At 35.1% G+C, this 26,433-nt stretch overlaps 1 protein-coding gene and 1 long non-coding RNA gene across 9 annotated transcripts in view; one reads left to right on the top strand and one right to left on the bottom strand.

The window, feature by feature from the left end:
* The window catches only part of LOC133254394 (uncharacterized), a 76,160-nt gene extending 65,094 nt beyond the window's left edge, over positions 1-11,066 (top strand). The window contains exon 3 of the long non-coding RNA XR_009738660.1: positions 10,979-11,066. This is a non-coding gene — a long non-coding RNA (uncharacterized LOC133254394). The remainder of the gene's footprint in view (positions 1-10,978) is intronic.
* Positions 1-26,433, bottom strand: part of REV3L (REV3 like, DNA directed polymerase zeta catalytic subunit) — a 177,219-nt gene that overhangs the window by 79,648 nt on the left and 71,138 nt on the right. For 6 of the 8 annotated variants that reach the window (XM_061428654.1, XM_061428661.1, XM_061428658.1 and 3 more), the window contains 7 exons: positions 19,504-19,603; positions 12,963-13,057; positions 12,297-12,401; positions 11,227-11,311; positions 10,991-11,142; positions 3,384-3,503; positions 494-731 (listed from right to left, as the gene is read on the bottom strand). In XM_061428654.1, coding sequence (XP_061284638.1) covers positions 494-731; positions 3,384-3,503; positions 10,991-11,142; positions 11,227-11,311; positions 12,297-12,401; positions 12,963-13,057; positions 19,504-19,603 — 895 coding nt within the window. The remainder of the gene's footprint in view (positions 1-493; positions 732-3,383; positions 3,504-10,990; positions 11,143-11,226; positions 11,312-12,296; positions 12,402-12,962; positions 13,058-19,503; positions 19,604-26,433) is intronic. The other 2 variants (XM_061428656.1, XM_061428655.1) reach the window with 2 other exon arrangements.

Here is a 26,433-nt window from a genome sequence, read left to right as displayed (position 1 = left end):
CTCAATTCATCCCACTCTCTCCTTCCCCCACTGTGTCCACAAGTCTGTTCTCTATGTCTGCATCTCCACTGCTGCCCTCCAAATAGGTTCATCAGTGCCATCGTTGTACATTCCATATGCATATCCCCTATTTCTTTTTATTGTATCTATGAGATGATGGAAGTTAACTGAAACTACTGTGGTAGTCATTTCACAATATACATAAATCAAATCTTTACGCTGTACATCAAAAATTCATACAGTGATGTATGTCTTATACCTCAATAATAAAGGGGAAAAAGTTAGGTTTAATCTTTTTAAATGTACTAAAATTTCATTTCACTTGGAATATGAAGTTTATTCCACATTAGAAACAACGCATTATTTAAAAGAGTTTTAAGTCAATTTAGTTTATAAGGTGCTTTTTATTATGAATAATAGTAAGAATTTCTGATTAAAGAAAACTGATAATGACAGAAAGTTATTAAAGGAACTGAAATAACTAAAAAGTTACCTCTTTTTGGCACAATGTTCTTCAATATTGCTGTCCCACCTCTGAGACATTACCAAACTAAGCTCCATTTCTTCTTTTTCAATCTGTGGTTCATTTTCTTCATCATCACTATTTTGAGGATTTTTACTGTTTCCAAAGGAACGACACGGTGATGGCATCCTATTTCTTCCCCTGTGATAGCCGTCATTTTCCAAACCAGCAAGAAGATGTACCAGAGCCTCATCAGGACTACTGTCCACTACAAAACAAGTAAAGCATCACCAACAAATAACTTACACTTTCTAAATAATTCAGATCAATTATATATAAAACATTAAGAATCATATATGCTGGCACATGCTGAAATGCCACTGGTACAGAGATTTATGTATTGATATAGTTCTTCCATCCAAGTATGACCCTTGGACCACCTGTACTAGAATGATTTTGTGTCCTTATTAAGAAGAAAATTCTTAAGATACCATCTCACATTTATTGAATTAGAATTTCTGAGGCAAGGCTCAGGAATTTGCATGTTAACAAGCTGCTCAAGCTCTTACTGCTTAAGTAAGGCTGAGGAGCACTAAACGAAATATAATCACAAATGATTATAATAAATATAAAATATATAATAAGTATATGAATTAATGCTAAGTGAAACATGTCAACACCTTATCCCTCATTTGAGATTTATTTAGCTCATAGGATTACCAAACAAAACCTGTAATTGAAAAACACAGGAGAGCTTTGAAAGTGATTAATAGCATTACTTCCTGAAGACCACCACTGAGATATCACATCATATGCACTAGGTTTGATAAAATCAAAGACAGATAATAACAAATGTTGACAATATGTGAAAAACTTGGAGCCCTCATATAGTGCTGGTCAGACTGTACAATGGTACAGCTGCTGTGAGGGAAAAAAAGTTTGGCAGTTTATTAAAATGTTAAACACAGAGTTACCAGGAGAGCCAATAATTCTATTCGTAGGTATATACCCAAAAGAAGTGAAAACATGTGTCCAAACGAACACCTATACATGAATAATCATAGCTGCATTACTCACAATAGACAAAAAAGTGGAAACAACTCAAAAATCTATCAACTGAAGGAAAGAGAAATGAAATATGGTTTATATCCATATGATGCAACATTATTCAGTAGTAAAAAGAAATGAAGCACTGATATACACCTCAACATGAAAACATATATTCCTTAAAAACATTATGCTTAGTGAAAAGAATACAGAAACAAAAGGTTATATGATTCCATTTATATGAAATGCCCAATATAGGTAAATCTAGCAAAAGAGAAAACAGATCAGAAGTTGCCAGAGGCTGAGAGGAGGGAAAAGAGAGAAGGGACTACAAATGGGCATGGGGTTTCTTTTTTAGAGTGATAAAAATGTTCTGTAATCAGATAGTGAAAATGATTGCATAACTACATGAAATGCTGAAAACCACTGAACTGTACAAGTTAGAAGGTTAGTTTTACAATATGTGAATTATATCCCATTAAAAGTTATTATCTAAAAAAATATCATAAAGAAGGAGGCTGTTCTAATCTAGTACACAACCTTTTTCTCTGTAAAATATAATATTTAGTAAATGGGAATATATTGTTTCCGTTTTTCTTTGCTGACAATGAAGAAACTAGTTCAATCATGCTACCAAATATAAGGCAAAATTGAAGATATTTGCCTATAGAGGCTATTTTGGCAAAAATCTATTTCTTAAACCTAGAATTACAGTTTATTTTTCCTGACATACTTTTTAAAAAGTTAATATTAGCAAATGATTTATATATATTTGACTCAGATCTTTGACTAACATTGAGACTATTTTTTGCAACTTTAAATAAGTGAAAATTGTATCAGCTGGTGATACATTTTATTCACTTAGTATGAAGAAATAAGAATACACCTTTCTCTTTTTCAATTTCTTTAACTGTCTTTTTATAACTAAAATATAATTTAGGCATATAACATTTATTTACCCAGAGAAATAAAACATTTTATATTATAAACTTCAAATTAATTTTTAGATGTGGTCTTGGGATCATTTCTTTCTATATGTCATGTCATTCATTTAAAAAAGAAAAAAGTTACCTACCTTCATATAAAATGTTCTTGAAATATGACTGTGTACAGTAATTTTGATATTGTCCCTAGTCACTGAGTTAATCTTGCACTCAAATGAAAATGTAAATAACAGAGAGAGGATACTGTGGAGGGGTAGGATCACATTTGATGCTATACCTCATTTGATACAGTAAGAATGGAAAAACAAAGTAAGCAAGAAACATAAAATCGTTATACCGAGCAAAACAAGATGCAGGAAGTTCAATGATATTTCACTTTTTGCAATGAAAATTTAAAAACATTTCTGAAAAAGATATCAGTAATTTAGAGTAAATTACTGAAATGAAATCTAGTAAATGGCTTGTAATAGTAATGAAAATGCATTTATGGAAATGTAAAAGATACTCAGAAATAACTGTTATGTCCTATGCTAGTCAAGAATTAATAGCTTGAAAGGTATTGTCCAGGGAAATTTCTGAGACTTATTAACAAAGAATCAATCATGGTATTTTATTAATGTACTTAACTTTGAAGAATTTTAATTCAAAATAAACACATTTCCTCTTAAAGCAATACAGTTCTCTTTCAACCAAAGTGAAGTTAAGAAAAAGAGAGTTATTTTCTTTTCCAACTATTTAACAGAAAAAGCTGTATGGAAAACAAAAAAAGAAACTATACTTCTCTTAATGCAAGATTTCCTTCTTATACTGAGTAAGAATTTATTCAACATGCAACTTTAACCTCTTCAAATAAAAGAAAAAATACTACCTGATATATGCACTTTTGTTGATTTAACATACTGAAAATTTATGACAGAATAGTTGCTTACAGAAAACTCGTGACTCACTCAGTCTTTGGGTCAAAGGCTGAAAAGTCTGACTGTTTTCCATGAGGTTCAAAATTGCTTCTTCATTAATAAGAGCTTCCTCCACTTTGGGTCTAGTGTGACCTTAAAAGGACAAAAATACAAAAACATTAAAGTAAATGACCTAAATCTGAAGCTGCTTACAATTTGTTTAAATTAGAAAACATTACAATGTAAACCTACTTAAAATTTTGAAGTATTAGTGATATATATTAAATAAAATATAATAAACTTAATGAAAGCCACAGGAAACCTAACCAGTCACACAGGAAAAAAAAAAAACCCTGAAACTGTGATCACTAAATGTTTACAATCTCTTCACTAAATCAAGTACCTAGTTTGTACAGTTATATTACCCTGATAAAGTCACTGTACATTAAAATCTGTAAAACAAGTTCTTAGAGGGAAGTTCAGAGTGATATAGGCCTTCTTTTTAAGGAAAAAAAAAAAGTTGAAATAAGCAATCTAATCCACCACCTAAAAGAACTGCAAAAAGAAGAACAAACAAAACCTAAAGTCAGCAGAAGGAAGGAGGTAATAAAGATCAGGGAGGGAATAAATAAAGAGAGATTCAAAAAACTAGAAAAAAAAAATCAATGAAACTAACAGCTGGTTCTTTGAAAGGGTAAACAAAATTGACAAACCTCTGGCCAGGCTCACCAAGAAAAAAAGAGAGAAGATCCAAATAAAATAAGAAATCAAAGAGGAGAAATCACAACTGATACCACAGAAATACAAAAAGCCATAAGACAATACCACAAACAATTAGACAACCTAGAAGAAATGGATAACTTTGTAGAAACATACAGCTCTCCAAAACTGAATCTAGAAGAAATACATCTTGAACAGACCAACCAATCACTAGACTGAAACAGAATCTGTAATTACAAAAAAAAAAAAAAAAACTCCTTACAAACAAAAGTCCAGAACCAGATGGTTGCACAGGCAAATTCTACCAACCATACGAAGAAGAACTTATACTAATTTTTCTCAAACTCTTCCAGAAGACTGAAGAGGAAGGAACACTTCCAAAGATAGGCTATGAAGCCACCACTACCCTGATGCCAAAACCAGACAAAGACACTACAAAAAAACAAAAATTATGGGCAGTATCTTTGATGAATATTGGTATAAAAATTTTCAACAAAATATGAGAAAACTGAATCCAACAACACTTTAAAATGATCATATACCATGAACAATTAAGATTCATCCCAGAGTCAAAAGGATGGTTCAACATACATAAATCAATCAATGTGATCTACCACACCAAAACACAAGAAAAGACAATAACCATATGATCATCTCAATAGATGCAGAAAAAAGTATCTGATAAAATTCAACATCTTTCATGATTAAAACCCTTACAAAAGTGAGTAAAGAGGAAAACATATCTTAACATACTAAAAGCTATCTATGACACATACACAGCCAATATAACATTCAATGGTGAAAAGCTGAAAGCCTTCCACCTAAAATTTGGAACAAGACAAGGATGTAGACCCTCACTTCCCTTCAACACAGTATTGGAAGTTCTAGCAACACCAATCAGACAAGAAAAAGAAAAGGTATTCAAATCGGTAGGAAGAGGTAAAACTGTCATTATATGTAGATGCTATGACATGATATATAGAAAACCCTAGACTCTACACACAAACTACAAGAACTAATAAACAAACACAGCAAGGTAGGAGAATACAAGATTAACATACAGAAACTGCTTGCATTTCTTTACACTAACAATAAAATATCAGAAAGAGATCGTAAACAAATGTCCCTTTTAAGGTCAGATTAAAAAGTAAAATACTTAGGAATAAACCTCACCAAGGAGGTGAAAGATTTATATGCTGAAAACTATAAAACATTAATAAAGGAAACTGAAGATAAATTAAAGAAATGGGAAGATATTCCATGCTCTTGGATTACAAAAATTAAATCTGTTAAAATGGCCATGCTGCCCAAAGCAATCAATATATTTAATGCAATACCTATCAAAATACCCATGACTTTTTCTCAGAACCAGAATAAGCCTAAAATTTATACTTTGGATATAGATTCTGGATCTCCTAAAAGATCCAGAATTGCCAAAGCAATCCTGAAGAAAAAAAAAGCAGGAGGTATAACTCACCCAGACTTCAGACAATCTACAGTAATCAAAACAGCATGATATTGGCACAAGAACAGACATATGGATTAATGAAACAGAATACAGAGCTCAGAAATAAACCCACACACGTTTTCCCACAGGGACCACTCTGTTCCCCACCTGGACTACTCTGTTCCCCACGCGCATTCTATTTTTCTGCCCTTGATATTCAGACTTGAAAATCAATGTTTTCAACCCAGGACATAGCTAGAGTGTTTAATCAAGACGAAAGAACAAAGAAGAAAACTACAAAAAAACAGGTCATCCCAAAGCAAAAAAACAAAAAACCCCTAAACTGAGATCAGTGAAAACAAAGCAGGTTTTAAAACTAATTACAAAATAGATAAGACTGGCAAGAATGATCACAACAAAACAGAGAAAGAGTAAATAAATTACATTAGAAATAAAAGGGGAAGTGCCAAAGGTAAAAGAGATATATTAAAGGAACACTGTGAGCAACTTTATACCAAAAATATGGAAAACTCAGATTAAATGGGTAGTTTCTTAGGAAAAATATGATATAAACTCTGATTCAAACAGAAATAAAAAACCTGAGTAAACCTGTAACAATTAAGGAAGATAAATTAATAGTTTAAAATCTACACCCTTTATATCCCCCATGGATTCCAGGCTCCTCTGTCCATGGAATCCTTCAGGCAAGAATACAGGAGTGTAGCCATCCCCTCTCCAGGGGATCTTCCTGACCCGGGGATCAAACCTGGGTCTGATCCTTTGCAGGCAGATTCTTTACCATCTGAGCCACAAGGGAAGCCCTTACTACCCTCACCCTCACATAAAAATCAAGCCACAAAAAAACCTGTTTAAGTCTGAATGGTTTTACAGATGAGATATATCAAATCTCTAAAAATAGACTATATCAATCCAATAAAAATTCTTGAAAGGAGAGGTGAAAAATAGGAAAAGCTCTACAATGCATTTAATGGGGTTAAAGTATGAATGCTTCTCAATTCCTGGAAGAAAAAAAAAACCCTAAACAAAATTATTAGCAAAGTAAACACAGCAATGCTTAAAAACACACACATTATGACAAACAAGGATTTGTTTCAGGAGTGCAAGGACAGTTTAACATTAGATACGTTATTAATGTGACTACCATATTAACAGAGTAAAAGAGAAAAACTGATTATGTCAATAAATTCAGAAAGAAAAACTTGGTAAAACTTAATATCCATTCTTGCTTTTAAAAACTCAAATTTTCCTTAGCAAGCAAGAAATAGAAGATTTAATTGCTATTTAATAAACTGATTAAAATTTATCTACCAATGCTGCTGCTGCTAAGTCTCTTCAGTCGTGTCCGACTCTGTGCGACCCCATAGACGGCAGCCCACCAGGCTCCCCCGTCCCTGGAATTCTCCAGACAAGAACACTGGAGTGGGTTGCCATTTCCTTCTCCAATGCATGAAAGTGAAAAATGAAAGTGAAGTCGCTCAGTCGTGTCCGACTCTTCGCGACCCCATGGACTGGAGCCCACCAGGCTCCTCCATCCATGGGATTTTCCAGGCAGGAGTACTGGAGTGGGGTGCCATTGCCTTCTCCATATCTACCAATATCCTGTAGTAAATTTCATAATTAATGATGAAATACAAAAACATTCCCTTTTAAGCCAGGAAGAACACTTTTATGATTTCTACTTAACATTATTGTAGAGTTCTTAAGCAGTGCATTAAAACATTAAAAAAATATAAGGATGGGAAGGGAAGTAAAAATTATTTTCTGATAATGACTCTACACAGAAAATCCAATGAAACAGATATAAATCATCAACACTAATAAAAGTTGTTGGATATAAGACTGACACACAAGGTCAGTGAAGATCCTAATATCAGCAATTAGAAGATGTAATTTTTGAAAGATAAATTTACAACAGCAACAATTATGAGGCACCTGGCGTATATCTAACAAAAGATATTAAATATTTTTACAAAAAAACCCACAAAGCTTTACTTACAGACAAGGAAGAAGACCAAATAAACTGAGAAATATATCATGCTCATAAATGAGATAATTTGGTATATAGAAAGATTTAAAATATTTCTAAATCGGTCTATATATTCAATAATTTTCCAATAAAATCTCAACAAAGTTCTCTTCAGAAACAAGACAATCTGATCTTATAATTAACATGGGAGAACTTTTTAAAAGATCCAAGAGTCATTAAGACAATTTTGAAGCTATTCAGAGATCTGCCCCTGATATATACCCATACTTACAAAGCAACAGTAATTAGAACAGTATGATATTAACATGGGAGAACACAACTGAGGTTGGGGAATTCAGTGAAAACAATTTTTTTTCAATAAATGTGTTGGAACAACTAGCTCTTTATACCTAGAAAAAACAGATACAGTAAGATCCTTACTATGTACACAAGTAAAATGCAGGACGAATTGAAGACCTACATGTGGAAAACCAACTGTAAGCACACATAAACCTTAAGGATGAAAATTTTCATTACAGTGGGATAGGAAATAACTTGTAAATTAGGTACCAAAACCAAACAGTAAAGGAAAAAAATTCTTAAATATAATGCTAGAAAGACATACAAAACACTCTTTTTAAAAAAGGGAAGAAAATGGGAAAAAAGACCAAAAATAAAGTTCAAGTCTGCTGCTGCTGCTGCTAAGTCACTTCAGTCGTGTCCGACTCCATGTGACCCCAGAGACGGCAGCCCACCAGGCTCCACCATCCCTGCGATTCTCCCGACGAGAACACTGGAGTGCGTTGCCATTTCCTTCTCCAATGCATGAAAGTGAAAAGTGAAAGTGAAGTCGCTCAGAAAATATCTCTACAATAAATATAACTAACAAGGGCTTGATATCTAGAAAATACAAGGAATTTCTACACATTAGTAAGAAATGTACATTAGTAAGAAAACGATTGATGCAATAGAAAATGAGCAAAGAACATGAATAAGCAATTCTCAGATAGAAAGACCCAAATGCTTATAAATACCAGTAATCAGGAAATGCAGATTCTGAAGAATGAGAATGGCAAAAAATGTTTGCATCTCACACTATCAAATATTGTTGAGGATGTAGGGAAGTAAAAGCTCTAACACTCTGTGGGAATATAAACTTAGGTATAATCATTTCATAGAGCAATTCTGTAATAAAATGTGATAGTTTTATTGTTAACATACCTCAAAATCTGAAAAACTGAGCACTAAAATGGAGCTTATAAGGAAAATTAAACGGTAAGACAAAATTTATGCAACTCTGTAACGAGAATACTAACAAAATCAATAATTGGTACCCCAGGAAATAAACTGCTCAGTCAGGCAGGCAGCTCAGTGTGGCTGGAAGCTGTCATAGTAGATATTAAAAATGCACAGGAAATAGTAGTATGGAAATTCTGGGTACATTTTGATTAGGATGGGGCTAGAAGATGCTAAGACAAAGCAAATCAAAGTAGAGCTCTGATCCAAAAGGCTGCCATTAAAGTACTTGGAAGAGGGTGTAACTTGCTCTGAGTCAGAGGGCACAACGCCAAGATGCAACTCTTAGGGAAGGAGGAAGCCCTAGGTGGCTGTAGGTGCTCATTTCTAGCTGCTTTTTAATACAGTCAAGAGTGCCTCTGCTGCCCATGCAGCAGTGAAAAGAGGGCTTTTCCTTTCCTGCTGAAGGTTGGTAATTCTACTCCTGCTATTCTGACTCCCCTGCCTAGAAAAACTGTATGCATAAAAAACAACTTCTGAATAAAACTTTAATTACACTCTTAACTACCAACCATGTAAAAACTAACTTCATTATAGAAACCCTGACAGAATAGATGCTATCTAAGGCAGAGTTTCAGAGATGGCAATGGCACCCCACTCCAGTACTCTTGCCTGGAAAATCCCATGGATGGAGGAGCCTGGTGGGCTGCAGTCCATGGGGTCGCTAAGAGTCGCACACAACTGAGTGACTTCACTTTCACTTTTTCACTTTCATGCATTGGAGAAGGAAATGGCAACCCACTCCAGTTTTCTTGCCTGGAGAATCCCAGGGGCAGGAGAGCCTGGTGGGCTGACGTCTATGGGGTCACGCAGAGTTGGACACGACTGAAGTGACTTAACAGTAACAGCAAGGTAGAGTTTAATAATACATATACCCTAAGACTTGGCAAATTATACTTTTATATGTTTTCTGTAGAGAAACTCCTGCACATGGCCACAAGGTGACAGATGTGACACTGCTAACCATAGTGCAAAAGTGAAAACCATCTAAGAGTTGTAGAGAATCAAATAAACTTGTTTAGTCTTACAAAAGAATGCTAATCAGCAGCTAAAATGAGTGACCTACAAACATGTAAGAAAGAGAACAGATTTCAAAGTTATTACTGCTGACACAAAAGATACTCAACATCATTATTAATGAGGGAAATGATAATTAAACCATAATTAGATGCCATTTCACACATACTAGGATGGCTATATAAAAAAAGACAGATAATAACAAGTGTTAGTGAGAATGTAAGGTCTCTGGAACCCTCATATACTGCTGATGGGAATTTAAAAGTGCAGCACCTAGGAAAACAGTTTGGCCATTTATTAAAAATTAAACACAAATTTATCAAATGACCCAGCAATTCTCTTCCTTGATATCCACTCAAGAAAAATGAAAATATATATCCACACAAAGACATAAACGTTCAGAACAGCATTATTCTTAAGGGCCCAAAAGTGAAAAGAACTCAAATATTCATCACCTAATGAATGAATCAATAAAATATATTGGTACAAGGCAATAATACTATTAGGCGATAAAACAGAATGAAATACTGATAGAGATCTACAGTATGGAAAAAAACGAAAAATATTATGCTAAGTAAAAAAGTACAAAAGATCACATATTTTATGACTTCATTTACATGATTTACCCAGGAAAGATAAATCTTGAGAGACAAGAAAACAGCTTAGTGGTTACTTAGGGTTGGAGTCTTTTGAGGTGAAGGAACTGTTCTAAAACTGAATTATGGAGATGTTAGTACAACTCTGTAAATTTACCATAAATTACTGGATTATATACACTTGAAATGAGTGAATTTTATGTCATGTAAATTATACCTCAATTAAATAGTTAAAAAATATAATGTTGAATGGAAAATGCAAATTGCTTAATCTATGCTAAGAACGACACCATTTATGTAAAATTTAAAACCTAAAATAATAGTATTTGTTGTGGACATACTTATGTAAGAGCACATAAAATCATACATGGTTTAACAATATGTATCAACTTTAGAATGATGCTTACCTTTAGAGATTAAGAAAAGGTAAAGGAATGAGAGAGGTTTTTGCTACATCAATGATATTTAGTTCTTAGGAAAAAAAATGAGCCAACTCAACTAAATACTAATATCTCAGTGCTAGATACACAGGATGTATATAATGGTATTTTCTGTATGTTTGCAGGAAAACCCTTACCTTTGCTCAACTCTGAATCTTTGTGGACTTCTACCATATTAGCTGGTGTACACGGAAGAATTTCATGAGACAGAACCTCAGAGTGCAATGTTAATTCAGCAGAGAACTCCTGGGATCCATCGCTGTAGTCCACAGATCCTGATAATGTTCTGCTTAATTAAAACACATCCTTTATAAAAAACTACATAACAAAGCAATAAAATTAGTTCTGAGATCTATAATAAATAACCACTTACACAGAAAAATTGTTCTCTTTGAGAATTTCCTGAAGTCTCTTCTGAAATTTTTTTTCACTTTCTGTTGCTGGCACAAACCTGCGATCTTTGAATTTTAAAAGTTCATTAAAAAATGTAGACAGCAAACGAATGAAATAGTTACCTTTTTCCTAGAGTACCTTTTAAAATGGTAGCAATTTCCTATATGTGACACATATAACACCACCTAAAAACAGTCCTATTACATAAATCAAACAAAAAGGAAATGGTTGTTACTGAAGCTATAAAATTAAGCACTTAAAGTCATTTCAAGATTAAGTTCTATAAATTAAAAACAAAAACATTATTTTCTATCTAAAAATGTTATCATACACCATGAACCTAGAAATTTCTCCTTTATAAAATATTTCTATTTTAAAAGGCATAAAAGGCATTCAAAATTTATCAAAGGATTTTTAGTGTCCATGAGATTATAACACAAATTTTAATTGGACTTCAGTGTATGCTTACTACTGTATTTCAAATACATTTGCCTTTTAAACTGTCTTCTCTTCTTTTACTTCTATTTAATAATTTGTTGTATCCATGGCATTTAAAAAATTTCTTCCAATTCTTTTTGAATGTATCAAAGTTTAGTAACAAATCAAATGAGTATTTTCTTCAGAGATGTACAAGTTAATCAAAGTCAGAATTTATGACATACCCAGAGAAATAATTTGGGGACAGAATTTCATGGGTTACATTTTCAAAGCTTAATGAACTAAACAGTGTTTCTAAGTTGGGATTCATGCTTTTCTGTAAGTATTCTATAGCTCATTCGGAAATGCCAAGGTTAAAACACACTAGAGAATGAAAAAGGAGAAAAGGATAGAATGAAAACCAAGGCCAACGAAGATGTCAATTTCTTATGAGAGACAATGAGTGACACTTTCGATGTGAAGAATAATGAGAATAGGAAGAAAAATATGTAGAGAATTTAAATGTAGTTTGAAAAGCAAAATCTAATGTCAAGGTAAAAATTCAATGGCTTGTACTTTTTCATTAAAATATCCAGCTAAAAAAGTATCATCAGAGTATTATTAGGCTTGTACCTTGTGATTCAGGTTGACTTATTTGAGAAGTTTCATTTCTATTTCTTCGCCGTTGCTTTTCATCTTCCCATATGGCCTGTAGACCAGGGTTTCCACCAATTTGAGCTGTAATCACAATAATACTTCAATACAACAAGGGTCAAAGTGAAAATTACTTGCTTAAAAAAAAGAGAAATCCATACATTAAAAAAAAATAAATGTTGCCCTTAAGAAAAACAATTACCTACTCTGTGTAATAAAATAAATTATCCCAACCTACATTTACTATATTACTCCCTTTTTAGTTTCCTTACTAGTTCCCTAAAACCCCAGCAAGAGAATAAGATTCAAACATTTGATGATAGTCAACAGACCCAAAAGTCCCCTCCCTGGTACATAATCTGAAATAAAAAAACTAGCAGGCAGAGCATAGTAAATTCTTTTATAATGGCTAATTTATTTATTTAGTGTCACACTTACTTTATGTTTATACAAACAAACTCATATGAATGAAGCATAAATGAAAAATGACTATCTCATCAGGGAACAGGAAAAAAAATCTTCATAATATTTTACATTTTCCTTTAATTTCACTTCCCTAGTGATATTTTCTTCCATACTTTTTCCATTCTTTGGTCATGGATTTTTAAAAATAAAAATATACACTAAGAATAACTGTGTATATACCTTCAATGTCCAACCGATTTAAGATATCAGCAGCTACAGCATCCACTTCTAATTCACAAGTACTCTGTGGTTCAACACCTTCCAGTATTAAAGAGCTGTATTAAAGAAGTATCAAAAGACACAATAATTACGTAAGAGAACATTTTCTTAAGATTTTTCTTAAATGATTTTTCATGTTTAAGGGGTAACCAGAAAGCCAGTGATATTTATCAATTGATAACTCTACAGAGATCTTTTTGGGATCATTTTACATACTTTGGTTCATTATATTTTATATAAAAGGAATGTACAGGGCTTCCCTGGTAGCTCAGTGGTAAAGAATCTGCCTGCGGAGACACGAGTTCAATCTCTGCTCTGGGAAGATCCCACATGCTGTGGGGCAACTAAGCCCGTGCACCACAACTACTGAGCCTGTGCTCTAGAGCCTGGGAGCCGCAACTGCTGAGCCCACACGCCCTAGAGCCTGCGCTCCTCAACAAGAGAAGCCACTGCAATGAGAAGCTGTAACTGGAGAGTAGCCCTAGCTGTCTGCAACTAGAGATAGCCCGTGAAACAACAATGACCCAGCACAGCCAAAAATAAACAATACATAAATACATAAAATTATATAAATATATAAAAGGGAATATACAATGTTTCAGCATGTGGGTCATATCCAGAGCGAGCTGGGTTAAGACAACAGAGAGACAAGAGAGGGGACTCATCAAAAACCATACACATATGCAATTACTTGCCCAGAGGCATCTATCTCGGCAATTATTAAAAGATGGCTTTTAAAAATTAAAAAGGATGGTTTTTAAAAATTAGGAAGAAATATATACCAAGAGTTGAGGGGAAATAAACATATTGAAAAGTGGGCAAGTGATATTGCTCTCTCTGCCTTCAACAACTACTACTGAGCTAGGGAATACTTTTAAAACTTTCCATAACATGACAACTGTAAAACCACCCATGTCCAGTATTGGGATCATAGCTAGGAAAAGAGGTGATACCATAAGGTCATGTTTTAAGAGAATTGTATTAACAAAACTCATTCTCCATTGTCCATACCTAAGAAATAAGTTTATTTTTAAAAATTTATTTTTTATTTGAAGGATAATTGCTTTACAGAAGTCTGTTGTTTTCTGTCAAACCTCCACATGAATCAGCCATAGGTATAAATTTTGATGGATCATAAGCAATTGTTAAAACAAAGAATTTTTATAATTTATCTGTACACACAGATAGATACAGATATACAGACACAACACACATATATCTTTCTACCACTGAGGAGGGACATTCGTCAAACTATCACAGTATATCCATCTCTCTAACTTTCAGAAAAAGTAATTTGCAATACAGCTTGTCTAATTTAACAAAATAAGTTATTCCATGAAATAAAGTATCAGATAAAATAGTTTTGGCCAATAGTTTTCTCCTTTATACTAAAATGTTTCAGAATTTTGAAAGAATTATATTATAAATTTCAAGGGTGAATTTTCCAGTAGATGATTTGTGACAAAGGGAGGAAATATTTAAAAATGCAATTTCACAGTAGAAACTTACAATTATTTCCTGCCCTTATTAAAAACTACTTCAGACATTCAGAATAGGAGGTGTTACTAGGGAAAGGATATTGTTGCCGTTCAGTGCTCACATCTGTCCGACTCTTGCGACCCCATGAACTGAAGCAAGCCAGGCTTCCCTACCCTTCACCCTCCCCTGTGAATGAGTTTGCTCAAACTCATTGAGTTGGTGATGCCATCCAACCATCTCGTCCTCTGTCACCCCTTTCTCCTCCTGCTCTTAATTTTTTCCCAGCATCAGGGTCTTTCCCAATGACTCGGCTCTTCCCATCAGGTGGTGAAAGTACTGGAGCTTCACCTTCAGCAGCAGTCCTTTCAATGAATATTCAGGGTTGATTTTCTTTAGGATTGACTGGTTTGACCTCCTTGCAGTCCAAGGGACTCTCAAGAGTCTTCTCACAGTTTGAAGGCATCAATTCTTCAGCGCTCAGCCTTTTTTATTGTCCAGCTGCCACATCCATACATGACTAAGCTTCCCTGGTGGCTCAGACGGTAAAGAATCTGCCTGAAATGTGGGAGACCTGGATTTGATTCCTAGGCTGGGAAGAACCTCTGGAGAAAGGCATGGCAACCCACTCCAGTATTCTTGCCTGGAGAACCCCCCTGGACAGAGGAACCTGGTGGGCTAGTCCATGGAGTCGCAAAGAGGTGGACACGACTGAGTAATGAAGCACACCATGTATGGATGGACCTTTGTAGGCGAAGTAATGTCTCTGTTTTTTAATACGCGTCTATGTTTGTCATTGCTTTTCTTCCAAGGAGCAAAAATCTTTTAATTTTATGGCTGCAGTCTCTGTCCACAGTGATTTTGGAGCCCAAGAAAATAAAGTCTGTCACTGTTTCCATTGCTTCCCCATTTATTTGCCATGAGGTGATGGGAATGAATGCCATTTGTTTATATAATGTTGAGTTTTAGGCCAGCTTTTTCACTCTCCTCTTTTACCTTCATCAAGAGGCTCTTTAATTCTTCTTTGCTTTCTGCCATAAAAGTGGTATCATATGCATATCTGATGTTATTGATATTTCTCCCCACAATCTTGATTTCAGCTTGTGCTTCATCCAGCCCAGCATTTCACATGATGTACTCTGCGTATAAGTTAAATAAGCAGGGTGACAATATACAGCCTTGATGTGCTCCTTTCCCAATATGGAACTAGTTCATTGTTCATGTCCAATTCTAACTGTTGCTTCTTGACCTGCATGAAGGTTTCACAGGAGGCAGGTCAGGTGGTCTGGTATTCCCATCTCTTTAAGAATTTTCCACAGTTTGTTGTAATCTACACAGTCAAAAGCTTTAGCGTAGTCAATGAAGCAAAAGTAGATGTTTTCCTGGAATTCTCTAGCTTTTTCTATCATTCAATGGATGTTGGCAATTTGATCTCTGGTTCCTCTGCCTTTTCTAAATCCAGCTTGAACATCTGGAAGTTCTTGGTTCACATACTGTTGAGACCTAGCTTGAAGGATTTTGAGCATTACTTTGCTATTATGTGAATTGCGTGCAACTGTGCAGTAGTTTGAACATTCTTTGGCATGGCCCTTCTTTAGGAATGGAATGAAAACTGACCTTTTCCAAACCTGTGGCCACTGCTGAGTTTTCCAAATTTGCTAGCATAGTGAGTGCAGCACTTTAACAGCATCATCTTTTAGGAAGTAGTTTTCAGAAATTAAAAAACTCCTTTCAGTAAATAGAAAAAAAACCTAGAGGGGTGGGATATGATGGGAGGTGGGCAGGAGGTTGAAGAGGGAGGGGACATATGTTTAACTATGGCTGATTCATGTTTATATGTGGAAGAGACCAAATACAATATTGTAAAGCAATAATTCTCCAATTAGAAATAATTTTTAAAAAACTAAAATAAATTTGAGCCTGCAAATATATGTAGGTCATTCATTTTAATTATGAAAGGTAGTTAAGCAATACAATGGTAATTAGGCAACTGTACCTCTCTGAATATTTCTATTCACAGCTTAACACAATATACCCACAAATTACAGTCACTGAGGGTAGAGCTCAGACATCTGTAATTTTAAAAAATCTCTTCAGATCATTCTGATGGGCAGCCAGGTTGAGATTACTGCAGTAGATTCGACCTTTGTGAATTCAACACCCTGGCAAATGACTGAAGGTCCATGATATGTAGTAATTTACAATGAGCCAGCAGGGCTTCCCTGGTGGCTCAGTGGAAAAGAACCCGCCTGCCAATGCAGGAGATGTGGGTTCAATCCCTGGGTCAGGAAAATCCCCTGGAGAAGGAAATGGCAACCCACACCAGTATTCTCACATGGGAAATCCCATGGACACAAGAGCCTCATGGGCTACAGTCCATAGGGTTCCAAGAGTTGGACACGACTTAGCAACACCACCACCACCACAGCAGGTAAGGTTAGTAGACTTGCAAACTCAGCACTTTCATCTCATTGAGTTTGTTGCTATTTGTTTCAGCCCTTGAAATAATATTGTGAAATTATTCAGATATTATTATCAATATTATTATTCAACATAATATTGTAAAATATTGTGAAATTGTGGAATTTCAGCCCTTGAAATTCCTTGTGAAGGAATATAAAACATTTTGGGTTTAAAAAAAAAAAAAAAGGTACCCAGAGGAAGGTGCTCACATGGGGGTAAAAATGAGACTAAAAAAATTTAAGAGTACTGATTTGGCAAAAATGTTTATGACGTTTTATTATTTGTATTTGATGAAATGATAGATTTTCATGTTTAATACAAGAAGCCTAATATGGGACAAAAATGTAGGTTGTAGCTAACCTACATTTATTATAAATTCTAGTTCTGAATACCTTGTCTAATTTCACTAGTTTACCATTTCATATCTTTGCTCTGTACTGTACTGTGCTCAGTCATTTCCAACTCTCTGTGACCCCATGGACTACAGCTCACCAGGTTCCTCTGTCCATGGGATTTTCCAGGCAAGAACTAGAGTGGGTTGTCATTTCCTTCTCCAGGGGATATTTCTAACCCAGGGATCGAACCTGTGTCTCCTGCACCAGCAGGCAGATTCTTTACCACCGAGCCACCAGGGAAGTTCATCTATGCTTTTAAAAGTAATAATTCAAATTTTTCATTATAATACACAGAGTTTCTTTAAACTAACTCCTAACCAGTGAAGCTTTACTATATAGTCTTATGACCTAACCAGAAAGATGCTTGCTGAAAAAGGCTTTCAATACAAATAAACCTTGATTTGAGTTGATTGTGCAAAAAACAACTTACGAAATTATAGAACTTTGAAAACCAAGGGATCTAGTGAGTAGGTCAAATCCCTGGGTTAAGCTTATTTGTTCCAATTTCAGAGAGATAGAGGAACTATATCACAGGTACAAAAACGAGACAGAAAACAGTCTGTCGGTCACTTTGTTCTGGATTAATTAGAACTTGAATTTGATGCATTAAGTAACACTCTCTCTAAAATTAATACCAATTCAACACAATTATAAAAACAATTCTGCTGTATCTGAGGACTCTAGAAGTACATATGTATGTATACGTGTATGACTTTACCAAAAAGTCCTGACATTTGCTAACTGAATCCAGAGGTAAGGCAAGTCACTGTCCACTTGGAAGGTTTTGAAGTCTCATTCTGGCGTAATATTAGTTATAAATCAACATACTTCTATCATTATTTAATGAGAGTCTTAATGTCAGGTCTTAAAAAGCCAAAGCAATTCTATAATATGGAAATTCTGTGAAGAACATATTAGTATCTTAAACTATATAAATTAAGCTCTAAACAAATACACTTACGGCAGCTTATCTTCAACCAATTAATAAATTCACATTTTATCATTAAATAAAAAAAGTCATTTAACTGAATACTTCTACTTTGCATCCTTCATTAAAAAAAGAAAAAAGCAAAAAAAAAAAACCACAAAAAAACGCTTAAAACTTATCAGGTGACATATAAGTAGTGAAAAAGAAGACACCACACCACCCCATCAATACCCAAAGAATCAAGAAAGCTTGGGCAACAACTTTTTGGTATAAAACAAAAATCCTCTACTTCTATGTAGATTAAGATATTATGATAATTTTTATAGGTACTGATTATATATCTACTTTATAGTAAGGAAATCTAAGCCTTTAGAATATCTTACCCTCTCCAAGAATCTAATAAATACTAAATAGTCAAAAGAAATCACAAACTGTATTATTCACATACACTACAATAACCCACTTTTTTTCTCACAAATATTCAGAAATATTTAGGGGTTATTTTTATTAAAAATATTTTCCATTTAGGATTGATTGGTTTACCTATTGATTTAAATATTTATCCACTGTACCATGTAACATATGGGATCTTAGTTCCCTGACCAGGAATGGAACCCCCCTGCAGTGGAAGTTTGGAGTCTTAATCACTGGACAACCAGGGAAGTCCTGCTATTTAGGTTTTAAATTGCTTTTATATTATATGATTTTTACTTGACAAACTGTGTGTGTGTGTGTGCTTAGTCACTCAGTCATGTCTGACTTTTTGCGACCCCATGGACTGTAGCCCACCAGGTTCCACTGTCCACGGGATTCTCCACACAACAATACTGGAGTGCATAGCCATTCCCTTCTCCAGGGGATTTACCTGACCCAGGGATTGAACTCAGGTCTCCTGCATTGCAGGTGGATTCTCTACTCTTTGAGCCACCAGGGAAGCCCACTTGACAAGTTGTAGGACGTGAATTTAGAATGTACAAACAAGATAGATATTGGAGAGAAATATAAAAACTTACATTCAGATTCCTTTTATTAATTAGGGAATAACTAGGTATATTTTCAACCTATTTTCACAGTTTATTTTTGAAATCTATGATCCATGTAACATACTAATGTTGAGATTTGCTTTTTTGATAAACTTACAAAGAAACAATTTTAAAATTAAATTATGCTAACCACTGATTTCTGAATAGAGTAGGACATATGTAACTAAGTTTTCTTTTCCTTTACAACATTAACTAACCTTGGTATTTCGCCTTCTTCCCACCGAAATAAAGTACCAGTAAGGGAATTTTTTCCTGGTAGCCGATCCTTGCAAGACCCAGTCAGATGCAATGGATCACCTAGAAATAAAGGCAAAAGTGTTAAGTTCCACTTTTAACTTGCATATAATTACTCTTTAGGTAAATTAGTATACAAACCACATGACTAGTTCCTAAAACTGTATCCTAAAAATTCATAAACGTACTGGAATGCATTTGCCCAGTGGAGAGTAAGGATTCCAAATGGAGAGGGGGGAAAAGTATCTGCAATATATGGATATGAAAGAGAAATGGCCACAATACTTTCATACCAGCATAAAAGTATGATACATTTAAACACACCATAGTGATAGGTGTGCTTAAAACTTCATTTAAAAAAAAAAACAAGAATTTTTGTAGACTTTAATCTAAATTCCTAGGGTATTCTGTATGAGCCTCAACTAAAATTCTAGTGGAAACCAGGTTCCAGATAAAATTCAAAACATACTTTAAATACTAATCCTTGAATAAAAAGAAAACACATAATGCATTCCAAAAGTAATGGCAGTAACAGCGAGTGGAAAGCTGGGGCAAATGCAAATACAATTTGACCAGTAGTTGGAGAGAACTACGCTTTTGCTTAGTTATCCCAGATGCATAAACAGAGTCCAGGGGCCATGCTTTGGAAATGGTCTCTAAATGTTAGCAATCTTTTTGTGATCTCTTAAGAGGAATTTACATTTTCAGATAAACAAAGCTTGAATAAGGGCCAAAGAAAGAATCCCAACATAAAGTATTTTTTTAACTTCTCATTTTATATTGGAGGATATCTGATTAACAATTATGTGTGAGAAATACATTAAATTTGCAATCCTCTTCAACTAAATTTAATTCTTATTTGGTGAGCTTGATCACAAAATTATGTAATTAATTAGACTTACTATCTTTGCTGCTTTAACAAAACATGTATCAAACCATGTAAGTGGTTCCATCTACCTTCAGAAGTTTTTGAAGGCTTCGGTGTTATGCAACAAGACTATTTATATGAAATACTTTGTAAGTTGTAAATTACAAAACAGTTATTTTCTAATAAATGTATATGAATGAATAATTTACATGTTTACTAATTACCAAGTTACCTATCATAGTATTAAAAATCACACTTTACCTATACTTTTTGTATTATTTTATAAATGTATTTGTCATTCTTTTCAACTCTGGATGTTAAAAATGTAATATAAAGTCACGATGGAGAATAGTAAAAAATGCCTCTGATCTAAAAAATATTTACTCTAAGTACTTCTATATACTTCATCTTAATAATATTTCCATTTCACTTGACAACTGAATATATAACTGAATACTAAGACAAAATGGTATATGCATACATAATATTAAAATTTCTAAATATTTTTCACTTTTAAATTTACTTTCAAAAGACTATATTATAGACATTATCTTGTTTTACAAGATTAAAATATTAAGTTATGCATATTAACATATTTATAATAAGAAGTTTACTGTCCATTTAATATATCTGAGATAACATGATAAAATGTAATACAAAAAATAATTCACCTATTCTTTCCATTTCAGTATAATCTTTAATCTATTTTTTTTGAACAAAACAAAAACATGAAGGTTTATTTAACAATGATAAATTAAAACACAAATTTTATTTCATCATACTTGAAATCTCTTTTAATTTTCCCCAAAGAAATTTCATAAATTTCTGCCTTCTAGTTGTCCCTTCCAATACTCACCTAACTAAAATAAATGGCTTACATACATTTGCTAATTAAGACTCTTCTCATCTTTTTCACCTATTGGAAACAAACATTTGTAAAAAGGACATCCTTTTCCTATAAATACCTCCTACACATTCTCTAAAACATTTTCCATTCCTCAGTCCTTCTTGTACTCCCAGCTATATTTGACACTGATAACCAACCTGCTGTTCCCCCAATAACCTTTTTACTTTGGAAGAATTTTAGATACAGAAACATTACAAGGATAGTACGGTTTCTGAATACTGCTTATCACATCCTTCCCATTGTTAACATTTTACATTACCACAGTATATCTATCAAAGAAACTGACATAGGTACATTCCTATTAACTACTATGCACTTTATTTAAATTTCACCAGTTTACCCAATACTGTCCATTTTCTGTTTCAGGGATCTAAAGTAGGATACCTCACTGTAGTTAGTTACCATGTGTTCCTAGTCTCCTCTGCTCTATTTCTCCGTCTTTCCTCATTTTTCATGACCTCAACAGTCTCGATTACTGGGTTAGGTAACCTACAGAATGTCCTCCAATCCAGGTTTGTTGATGTTTTTCTTATGACTAGATTGTTATTATGAGTTTTCGTGAAGAATGCCACAATGAGGTATTTTTATGAAGAATACCACGATGATCACATCATATGAGAGGGGACATGATATCCAAATAACACTATATCCAATGACTGGGACTGCTAACCATCAGTACTTGGTTAGGGTACATTTTTATGGATTTGATGACTGTAAAAAATCATACCACCATGCAAGTAACATGCAGAATAATTCATCCGAAAAGTTCCCCTATATATTTGTTTTGTAATCAATATTCCACTCTTCTCCAATTCTTGGCAACCACTAATATATTTTCCATTTCTATAGTTTCACCTTTACTAGAATGTTATATGAATAAAACCATACAATTTGTATATGTTCCTGGTTGCTCAGATGGTAAAAGCTGTCTGCAATGGAGGAGACCCAGGTTCAATCCCTGGGTGAGGAAGATCCCCTGGAGAAGGTAATAGCAACCCATTCCAGTATTCTTGCCTGGAGAATTCCATGCACAGAGGAGCCTGGTAAACTACAGTCCATGGAGTCACAAAGAGTCAGACACGACTAAGTGACTAACACATACGCATATACAACTTGTAGTCTTCTAGGTTTGGCTTTCACTTAGTAAATGAATTCAACTTTCATCAATGTTGTAGGAATCAATATTGTGATGTGTTTCACTGATAAACAGTATTTCACTGTATTGGTATATAATCATTTATCCATGGCCCCCACTAAGTGGACATCTTGGTTACTTTAGATTTTTAGCAATTATGAAATAAAGCCATTATAAACTTCTGCATACAGTTTTTGGGTGGACATAAGTTATTTTCTTCTTTGCATTGGGGTATAGCCAGTTGACAAACAATGTTGTGATAGTTTCAGGTGAACAGTGAAGGGACTCAGCCATACATATACATGTATCCATTCTCCCCTGAACTCCCCTCCCATCCAGGCTGCCACATAACATTTAGGTGGATATAAGTTTTAAATCACTGGGTAAACATATAGAAGTGTAATTGCTCGGTCCTCAATATGCCAGCAAATTTGGAAAACTCAGCAGTGGCCACAGGACTGGAAAAGGTCAGTTTTCATTCCAATCCCAAAGAAAGGCAATGCCAAACAATGCTCAAACTACCACACAATTGCACTCATCTCACACACTAGTAAAGTAATGCTCAAAATTCTCCAAGCCAGGCTCCAGCAATATGTGAACCGTGAACTTCCTCATGTTCAAGCTGTTTTTAGAAAAGGCAGAGGAACCAGAGATCAAATTGCCAACATCCGCTGGATCATGGAAAAAGCAAGAGAGTTTCAGAAAAACATCTATTTCTGCTTTATTGACTATGCCAAAGCCTTTGACTGTGTGGATCACAATAAACTGTGGAAAATTCTTCAAAAGATGGGAATACCAGACCACCTGATCTGCCTCTTGAGAAATTTGTATGCAGGTCAGGAAGCAACAGTTAGAACTGGACATGGAACAACAGACTGGTTCCAAATAGGAAAAGGAGTTCGTCAAGGCTGTATGTTGTCACCCTGTTTATTTAACTTATATGCAGAGTACATCATGAGAAACGCTGGGCTGGAAGAAACACAAACTGGAATCAAGATTGCCGGGACAAATATCAATAACCTCAGATATGCAGATGACACCACCCTTATGGCAGAAAGTGAAGAGGAACTCAAAAGCCTCTTGATGAAAGTGAAAGTGGAGAGTGAAAAAGGTGGCTTAAAGCTCAACATTCAGAAAACGAAGATCATGACATCCAGTCCCACCACTTCATGGGAAATAGATGGGGAAACAGTGGAAACAGTGTCAGACTTTATTTTTCTCGGCTCCAAAATCACTACAGATGGTGACTGCAGCCATGAAATTAAAAGACGCTTACTCCTTGGAAGGAAAGTTATGACCAACCTAGATAGCATATTCAAAAGCAGAGACATTACTTTGCCAACAAAGGTTCGTCTAGTCAAGGCTATGGTTTTCCCTGTGGTCATGTATGGATGTGAGAGTTGGACTGTGAAGAAGGCTGAGCGTCGAAGAATTGATGCTTTTGAACTGTGGTGTTGGAGAAGACTCTTGAGAGTCCCTTGGACTGCAGGGAGATCCAACCAGTCCATTCTGAAGGAGATCAGCCCTGGGATTTCTTTGGAAGGAATGCTGCTAAAGCTGAAACTCCAGTACTTTGGCCACCTCACTCGAAGAGTTGACTCATTGGAAAAGACTCTGATGCTGGGAGGGATTGGGGGCAGGAGGAGAAGGGGACGACAGAGGATGAGATGGCTGGATGGCATCACTGACTCGATGGACGTGAGTCTGAGTGAACTCCGGGAGTTGGTGATGGACAGGGAGGCCTGGTGTGCTGCGATTCATGGGGTCGCAAAGAGTCGGACACGACTGAGCGACTGATCTGATCTGATCTGATAGTAAGTCTATATTTTACATTACAAGAAATTGGCAAACTGTCTTCCAAAGTGACTGTACTGTTTTGCCTTCCCAAAAGCAATGAATGAGAGTTGATGTTCCCATTCTTACCAGCATTTGTTTATTGCTAGTTTATGGATATTACCCATTCTAATAATGTGTAATGGTAGTTCTTTGTGGTTTTAATACGTATTTCCCTTGGCACCCCACTCCAGTACTCTCTTGCCTGGAAGATCCCATGGACGGAGGAGCCTGGAAGGCCGCAGTCCACGGGGTTGCTAAGAGTCGGACACGACTGAGCGACTTCACTTTCACTTTTCACTTTCATGCATTGGAGAAGGCAATGGCAACCCACTCCAGTACTCTTGCCTGGAAGATCGCATGGATGGAGGAGCCTGGTAGGCTGCAGCCCATGGGGTCGCTAAGAGTCGGACACGACTGAGCGACTTCACTTCACTTTCCCTTAATGATATATAATGTTGAGAATCATCTTTTCCTACATTTGCCATCCTTGTATCCTCTGTTGACATTTCTGTTCACGTCTTTTGGCCATTTTTAATGGGGCTGTTTGCTTTCCTATTACTGAGTTTTAAGAGTTCTTTATATATTCTTGGAGACGGAAATGTCAACCCACTCCAGTATTCTTGCCTGGAGAGTCCCATGGACAGAGAAGCCTTGTGGGCTACAGTCCATGGGGTTGCAGAGTCAGACATGACTGAGTGACTAACACTTTATATATTCTAGATATAAGTATTTTATCAGATGTATAAATTGAAAATATTCTCTCCCAGTCTGTGTCTTACCTTTTCATTTTTCTAATATTACTTTTTATAGAAAGTTTTTAACTTTGACAAAATCAACTTGTTAGGCAGATTTTCTCATTGTTTTCTTCTAGAAGTCTGATAATTTTACATTTAAGTCTGTGACCCATTTTAATTTTTACCCAGGGTATGGAATGTGTCTGAGCTCTTTTATTTTTTTATTATCTGTTTGTCTGTTTTTTTATCTACTTTTGGTTGCCTTGGGTCTTCTTTGCTGTGCCAGCTTTCTCTAGTTGCAGTGAAGGAGGGCTACTCTTCATTGTGGTGCATGGGCTTCTCATTGCACAGGCTCTAGGGCGTGTGGGCTTCAGTAGCTGTGGCTCACAGGCCTAACTGCTCCATGGTATGTGGAATCTTCCTGGACCAGGGATCAAACCTGTGTTCCCTGTACTGGAAGGTGGATTCCTATCCACTGTACCACCAGGGAAGTCCTGGGCTCTTATTTTTATTTTCTGGTATATGGATACCCAATGACTCCACTACCTAAGGAAAATTTCTAGATTTGGCAGTCTTTTTTAGTCCCAGGAGACTCAAACTGGGCTGAAATGTCTCAAAGTGGTTCCACTTCCTACTTTGGGCATGTCTCTTTGAAACCCTCCCTCCCTCTGTGGAGGATTCCAACCTGTCCAGCAGGTCTTGAATTGCTGCTTTTAGTTCCCTCACCTAGTAAGGCAGTCTCAATGGAGGCAGCCAGGATTAGCAAAACCTCTCAGGGCAAAGGCTGTTTTCAGCACTCTGTTTCCTCTTTTGGCCAGTATTTCTTTATTGTTTGTAATCTTTGTGATACATTTAAGATTAAAAACACCAAAAAACAAAAAAACCTTACCTAGCTCTTAAATTAGTTTTTATGAGAAGGTTGATCCTATTAACCTCATCATTCCAAGGAAAAAAATCCTCCCTGGTTACTTTTCAGAGCACAGCTTGGGTATGGCCGAAGAAGTGCAAGGAGTTAAGCCAAAAAAGAACAGCGGGTAAACAACAAGAGAAAAAAATGCGAACTTTTGGTTTTAAAAGTTTGGCAATGAAAGAAAAGGAAAAAATCAAAAATCATAACAGAAAGGACCATAGAATTGCAGGACAAATGCTGGTTTTATTTTATCTTAAGTAGAAGAGAAAGAATTCAGCCAGAATAAAATGTAAAAGATGCTAGAGTATTTTAACCAGAAATTCTATTCCTAGGTATATGTCCAAGAGAAATGAAAACATATGGCTATATGAATATTTGTACATGAATGTTCATAGCAGCATTGTTCATAATAGCCAAAAGAAGGAAACCCAGACATCTGTCATTGATGAATCAGTAAATGATGTAGTATATTCACACAACAGAGTATTAGCTGGCCATAAAAA

Source organism: Bos javanicus, chromosome 9, assembly GCF_032452875.1.
Source record: "Bos javanicus breed banteng chromosome 9, ARS-OSU_banteng_1.0, whole genome shotgun sequence".
Classification (NCBI taxonomy): Eukaryota; Metazoa; Chordata; class Mammalia; order Artiodactyla; family Bovidae; genus Bos; species Bos javanicus.
This window is presented reverse-complemented; position numbering and strand designations above follow the sequence as displayed.